At 66.5% G+C, this 7201-nt stretch overlaps 1 protein-coding gene across 3 annotated transcripts in view; it reads right to left on the bottom strand.

Annotated features, from left to right (window-relative positions):
- Positions 1-340: 340 nt before the first annotated feature.
- Positions 341-7201, bottom strand: part of ZNF385A (zinc finger protein 385A) — a 58513-nt gene continuing 51652 nt past the window's right edge. For all 3 annotated transcript variants that reach the window (XM_050925934.1, XM_050925935.1, XM_050925936.1), the window contains 3 exons: positions 5932-6110; positions 5483-5578; positions 341-1967 (listed from right to left, as the gene is read on the bottom strand). In XM_050925934.1, the coding sequence (XP_050781891.1) occupies positions 1743-1967; positions 5483-5578; positions 5932-6110 (500 nt within the window). In that variant the 3' untranslated portion in view covers positions 341-1742. The remainder of the gene's footprint in view (positions 1968-5482; positions 5579-5931; positions 6111-7201) is intronic.

Genomic DNA, 7201 nt, shown 5'->3' with positions numbered 1-7201 from the left:
GGGCTGGTTAATCTCCAGGAAATGACCTGGCCTCTCTGGCTAAGGCTAAGGGGCTTGGGGCCAGGCTGCTGGCTCATTGAGCAGCTTCGGGTGGCTCCACGGGGATGAGGATGTGCTGGGGGGGCGGCCGCCATGGCAACAGCATCACAACAGCCCTTCACAAGTCTGTGTCTGGGGCAGCGGTTTTCCAGCAGCACTTGGAGCTCCCCTGGGCACCCGCCCACCCCTCCCCTGGGCACACTAGCCCTTCCCTCCCATCCCCCGATGGGCACCCCACACATCCCTTCCCAATGTGCCACTGACCACTCGATCCACCCCCATCTCCTCCCATGGCCCCCCTGCACCGCATCCCTTCCCCTGGCCCCCAAGGGGCACCCCCTATCCCCTGCACACCCTAACCCCAGCCTCTCCATCCCAGGTATTTGAGCTAGGGTTTGGCCAGCTGACCCCCTACACATGGGGGGAGGGGTCCTTCCTGGAACTTGGGGCACCACCTGCTCCCTGGCACAGGGAACCCCACCCTTACTCCCTATTGGGGTAGCAGGGGCCCCATGGCAAGGCAAAGGGTGATTCAGCTTGTGCCCATTGCCTGGGCTGAGCCCCTCAGGCCGTGGGTGGGGGGGGGAGGCAGAGTCTAGCATGGGTTGCAGCCCCAGGGAGGTAACAGCTGGGCACCCACACAGCCCAGGCTGGGTTCCCCTGCCCCACTTGGATCAGACCCCCAGGGCCTGGCCGGGGCTCCGTCCCTGAAGCATCCGAGCAAGTGCCCTGGCTGCCCTGTGGACCCCCATCCAGTCCTGCCCTACAGGGTGGCCATCCCCAGCCCCTATCCCACCAGCTGGGACACCCCCTCTCATTCTCAGCACAGCTGATAATATCACCCAAATTTGGGGCTTCCCCTCAGCCTCCTGCCCCATGGCAGGGGGCTCAGGCCAGGCCCAGCCAGTGGCTCCCTAGGGACAGGGGGGAGGGCGCTACCTCTAGACACAAAGCTCCTGCCCGAAGGGTAGGGGGCGGGCACGGGGGGCACAGTGTGGGCCGCAGGCTGCTGGCCAGGGGCCGTGGTGGCAGCGGGAGGAAGCACGGGGGAGGGTGGGGGATGCTATGTACACGGGGCAGCCCAGGCCCCAACGTTATTGCAATGGTGTCCGTTCTCCTGGCGGGCCGGGCTCAGTGCAAATGGACATGGCTTGTGTAGCTGGCGGGCTCCCTGCCCCCACATGGATCTTGCTGGGGGGCTGTAGGGAGCCCCCCAGCTCTGGGAGGGATGGGGGCGCCTCCCCATGGAGAGAGAGATACAAAAAAGATTGCTTGCGATCAGTTCCCTGAGGTACCGGGGGACCCTCCCCCCGATCTGGGGTTGCCCCCCCAACCTGACACTCCATGGAGTCTGACGGGGGGCTTCTCCCCTCCCCCGTCCTTCTCCCAAGATTCAGATCCCCTCCACGCTTGGTACCAGGGAGAAAAGAGCAATGAAGGGGGCTGTGGGGGTCCCCTCGGACGCTTCCCCGGGGGGCCCAGCACTTGTGCAGAGTTGGCTGGGCCTGGGAGGACGGAGCTGGGGGGCGGGCGAGGGATGGGCTTGTCCCTTTTCTTCTGGGGAAAAAGGATCCGAATTCCAGTTAAAAAGCCAGAAACGAAAGGCCCCAAGCCCCGCCCAGCCCCCGCCCAGAACCCAGGAGCTCGAGTGGGCGCCGGGCGGGTCCAGCGGAGGTGGGCGTCGAGGGGCACAGCAGCGGGCGTCAGTACGGCGAGAAGAGGATGGGCCCGTGAGCAGTTCTGATGGGCCCCGGGGCCGGACGCAGCAGCGGGTGCGTCAGGGGAGGCCCCTGCAGGAGTGGGGGCGTTGGGCGCAGCGTCAGGGGGGCGGAGGCTGCGGCTGCCATCGCTGCTGCCATGGCCAAGGGGCTGGGCAGGAGTCCGGCTGCCAGCGACTTGGGCAGGTCCTTGGGGAAGGCCAGGGGGCTCTGCAAGAGAGAGAGAGGCGGGCTCAGGGGGTGCCCAGAGACAGAGCCGGGGGTGTGGGGGTGGGGTGCCACAGAGAGTGTCGGGCATGGGGGGAGGGGCACCCACAAACACAGCACCGGGCTAGGGGGCACCCACAGACAGAGCACTGGGGCGGGGGTGCCCAACCATGGGGGCAGACCAGGAAAGGCCAGGGTGTGCAAAGGGCACAGGGGGCCATATTTGTCAGCCACCCTCCAGCTGCCTGCCCACTGCATCCATCTGCCTATGGCACGGTTCTCAAACTGGGGGGTCAGAACCCCTCAAGGGGTCGCAAGGTTATTACATGGGGGGTCGCGAGCCGTCAACCTCCACCCCAAACCCCGCTTTGCCTCCAGCATTTATAATGGTGTAAAATGTATTAAAAAGTGTTTTTAATTTATAAGGGGGGGTCGCACTCAGAGGCTTGCTGTGTGAAAGGGGTCCCAGTACAAAAGTTTGAGAGCCACTGATCTATGGCACCCATCTGTGCCCGTGGCTTCCAGAATACCCGTCCGTCCGTCCCTCCATCTGTCCACGGAACCTCTCTCCAACTACCCTGGCCCTCGCCCTGGTGCTCCTGCCCCCTCGGCCCCTGCACTCCTAGGAAGCTCCAGCTCCGCTCCAGCGACCAGCCACAATTCTCTCTGCAGCTGGGCCCAGCAAGGTGAAGGGAGCACCCCCACCCCCTGCCTCTCAGCTCACCCCCCTACTTCCCCCCACCCCCGCCTCTCAGCTCACCCCCCTACTTCCCCCCACCCCCGCCTCTCAGCTCACCCCCCTACTTCCCCCCACCCCCGCCTCTCAGCTCACTCCCCTATTTCCCCCCACCCCCTGCCTCTCAGCTCACCCCCCTACTTCCCCCCACCCCCGCCTCTCAGCTCACCCCCCTACTTCCCCCCACCCCCGCCTCTCAGCTCACTCCCCTATTTCCCCCCACCCCTGCCTCTCAGCTCACCCTCCTACTTCCCCCCACCCCCGCCTCTCAGCTCACCCCCCTACTTCCCCCCACCCCCGCCTCTCAGCTCACTCCCCTATTTCCCCCCACCCCCTGCCTCTCAGCTCACCCCCCTACTTCCCCCCACCCCTGCCTCTCAGCTCACCCCCCTACTTCCCCCCACCCCCGCCTCTCAGCTCACCCCCCTACTTCCCCCCACCCCCTGCCTCTCAGCTCACCCCCCTACTTCCCCCCACCCCGCCTCTCAGCTCACCCCTCTACTTCCCCCCACCCCCTGCCTCTCAGCTCACCCCCCTACTTCCCCCCACCCCCGCCTCTCAGCTCACCCCTCTACTTCCTCCCACCCCCGCCTCTCAGCTCACCCCCCTACTTCCCCCCACCCCCTGCCTCTCAGCTCACCCCCCTACTTCCCCCCACCCCCGCCTCTCAGCTCACTCCCCTATTTCCCCCCACCCCCTGCCTCTCAGCTCACCCCCCTACTTCCCCCCACCCCTGCCTCTCAGCTCACCCCCCTACTTCCCCCCACCCCCTGCCTCTCAGCTCACCCCCTACTTCCCCCCACCCCCCGCCTCTCAGCTCACCCCCCTACTTCCCCCCACCCTCGCCTCTCAGCTCACTCCCCTATTTCGCCCCACCCCTGCCTCTCAGCTCACCCCCCTACTTCCCCCCACCCCCTGCCTCTCAGCTCACCCCCCTACTTCCCCCCACCCCTGCCTCTCAGCTCACCCCCCTACTTCCCCCCACCCCGCCTCTCAGCTCACCCCCCTACTTCCCCCCACCTCCACCTCCCCTGCCTCTCAGCTCACCCCCCTACTTCCCCCCACCCCCGCCTCTCAGCTCACCCCCCTACTTCCCCCCACCCCCGCCTCTCAGCTCACCCCCCTACTTCCCCCCACCCCCGCCTCTCAGCTCACCCTCCTACTTCCCCCCACCCCCGCCTCTCAGCTCACCCCCCTACTTCCCCCCACTCCCTGCCTCTCAGCTCACCCCCTACTTCCCCCCACCCCCTGCCTCTCAGCTCACCCCCCTACTTCCCCTCACCCCCGCCTCTCAGCTCACCCCCCTACTTCCCCCCACCCCTGCCTCTCAGCTCACCCCCCTACTTCCCCCCACCCCCGCCTCTCAGCTCACCTCCTACTTCCCCCCACCTCCACTTCCCCTGCCTCTCAGCTCACCCCCCTACTTCCCCCCACCCCCGCCTCTCAGCTCACCTCCTACTTCCCCCCACCTCCACTTCCCCTGCCTCTCAGCTCACCCCCCTACTTCCCCCCACCCCCGCCTCTCAGCTCACCCCCCTACTTCCCCCCACCCCCTGCCTCTCAGCTCACCCCCCTACTTCCCCCCACCCCCGCCTCTCAGCTCACCCCCCTACTTCCCCCCACCCCTGCCTCTCAGCTCACCCCCCTACTTCCCCCCACCCCCGCCTCTCAGCTCACCCCTCTACTTCCCCCCACCCCCGCCTCTCAGCTCACCCCCCTACTTCCCCCCACCCCCTGCCTCTCAGCTCACCCCACTACTTCCCCCCACTCCCTGCCTCTCAGCTCACCTCCCTACTTCCCCCCACTCCCTGCCTCTCAGGTCACCCCCCTACTTCCCCCCACCCCCGCCTCTCAGCTCACCTCCTACTTCCCCCCACCTCCACTTCCCCTGCCTCTCAGCTCACCCCCCTACTTCCCCCCACCCCCGCCTCTCAGCTCACCCCCCTACTTCCTCCCACCCCCGCCTCTCAGCTCACCCCCCTACTTCCCCCCACCCCCGCCTCTCAGCTCACCCCCCTACTTCCCCCCACCCCTGCCTCTCAGCTCACCCCCTACTTCCCCCCACCCCCCGCCTCTCAGCTCACCCTCCTGCTTCCCCCCACCTCCACCTCCCCTGCCTCTCAGCTCTCCCACTTACTTCCCCCCACTCCCTGCCTCTCAGCTCACCCCCCTACTTCCCCCCACTCCCTGCCTCTCAGCTCACCCCCCTGCTTCCCCCCACCCCTGCCTCTCAGCTCACCCCCCTGCTTCCCCTCACCCCCACCTCCCCACCTCTCAGCTCACCCCCCTGCTTCCGCCCACCCCCATCTCCCTGCCTCTCAGCTCACCCCCCTACTCCCCTCTGCCTCAGCTCACCCCCACTCTCACCTGTCCGCCTCTCAGCTCACCCCACCCCACTGCCTCTCCGCTCACTCGGGCCGGCTCCAGGCACCAGCTAAGGAAACTGGTGCTTGGGGCGGCCAATTGAAAGGGGCGGCACGTCCGTACGGTATCGGGGCGGCACGTCTGGGTCTTCGACGGGAATTTGGCGGCGGGTCCCTCATTCCCTCTCTTCCTCTTTGAGCTGCTGCCGAAGTACCACCGAAGAAGAGGAGAGGGACTGAAGGACCCACCGCCAAATTGCCGCTGAAGAAGTGGCGCGTTTGTGCTGGCACTGAAGTGCCGCCGCGCGTCTTTTTTGCCGCTTGGGGTGGCAGAAAAGCTGGTGCCGGCCCTGCAGCTCATCCCCACCCTCCCGCCTCTCAGCTCACCCCCCCACTCCCCGCCCCGCCTCTCAGCTCACCCCCAGCTCGGCTGAGCTGCGCTGCTTCTTGTGCCGGCTCAGCAGGGGGTTGGGCTTCCCGGCTACCCCATCCCGGTGTCTCCGGCTGGAAATGTGCTGCGGGGGGAAGGAGAGAGTCAGAGCCCTGCCTTGAGCTGCTAGAGTCTAGACCCTGCTCCCCTCCCAGAGCTGGGCAGGGAACCGAGGAATCCTGGCACCAGCCCTCTGCTCCAACCACTAGACCCTGCTCCGCTCCCAAAGCTGGGCATGGAACTCAGGAGTCCTGACTCCAGCCCGGGTTCAGAGCTGAGACTCAGTGTCTCCCAGCACCCCCAGCTGGGATCAGACCCAGGAGCCACCTCCTTCCTGACGTGGGAGACTGGCCTGCCCCCACCCCACATGCCCTGGGGGAGGAGTGATGGTGGGGTGGGGAGACTGGGAGGACATGGGGGTCCCCAGCAGTGCCTCACCTGTTTGAGCTGGATCTCTGAGTTGACCTTGACGTTGCAGATCTCACAGTGGAAGGTGCGCTCCTGAGCATTGGGGTCCTGGCTGCCTGGCTCCCCGCTGGCCGTGGGGCCCAGCCGCGGGTATGCCTTGATGGGCCCCAGCCCACTGCGCGCCTCCAGGATGGTTTTGTGCTTGGTACCTGGGCGGGGAGAGGGGGCAGTGAGGGGGAGCAGTGGTGGGAGCAACCCGGCCCTATGGCCAGCGCTCCCACCCTGCTCCCCACAGCACCCTCTGTTGGGAGAGGCTGGGCTGGAGGAGCTAGGAGCTCACCCCTCCATAGCCAGTGCTCCCATCCCACACCCCACAGCACCCTCTTTTGGAGAGGCTGGAGCCTTGATTAGTTTCACTTTGGATGGACTGAGTTTGCTGGCTCTTTGCTGGACCAATCAGAGGGCAGAAGCCCCCCCCACTTGGCCCCGTGCTCAGCTCGGTCGCAGCCAGTGGCCCAGGCCGGGGCAGATCCCTGGGGCTGGGGCTGTTTGGCACAGCACAGATGCTCCTCGCAGGGGCCTGGCTGCTGCCCCTCACACGCCCAGCACAGACAGGGCCACCGGCAGGGGGCAGGTAGGGAATTCCCTGGGCACTCACTGAGGGGCAGGAAGCTGGTCACAAACGTCCCCTGCCCAGCTCAGTTGCCCCAATCCGCAGCTCCCCCCACTCTGCCGTCCCAGCCCTGGCTCCCCACACACACAGTCGTGCCAATTCCCCTCAATCCTGACCCCCAGCCCCCTGCTACTCTAGCCCCGGCCTCCCTCACACAGCTCAGTCAATGTCTCTCAATCCCAACCCACAGAGCCCCTTTCTAGTGGGTGTGCCCGCAGGGCAGGTGGGGGAGGGTACGGCTGAGGGGGGGGGGCTAGATGAGCTGAGAGATGGCTGGAGGAGGTGTGGGGGTCGAGGAGCCAAGAGGATGACTAGACAAGCGGAGTGTGGCTGGATGAGCTGGGGGGGGCTAGACAAGCCAGGGGGTAGCTGGATGAGCAGGGTGTGGCTGCATGATCTGAAGGGGGAGGCTAGATGAGCTGGGGGGGCTGGATGCATGGGAAAGGCTAGACAAGCAAGGGGTGGCTAGAGGAGCGGAGGGGGTGGATTAGCCAGAGGGCTGAACGAACCAGGGGGTAGCTGGATGAGCAGGGTGTGGCTGGATGAGCTGGGGGGGGGCTAGACAAGTTGGGGGGGCTGGACGAGCTAGGGGGGCTGGACGCACGGAGGGCTGGATGAGCTGAGGGG

The sequence above is a fragment of the Gopherus flavomarginatus genome, chromosome 16 (assembly GCF_025201925.1).
Source record: "Gopherus flavomarginatus isolate rGopFla2 chromosome 16, rGopFla2.mat.asm, whole genome shotgun sequence".
NCBI classification, from domain to species: domain Eukaryota; kingdom Metazoa; phylum Chordata; order Testudines; family Testudinidae; genus Gopherus; species Gopherus flavomarginatus.
The sequence above is the reverse complement of the archived record's forward strand: the minus strand, read 5'-3'. Positions and strand labels throughout refer to the sequence as shown.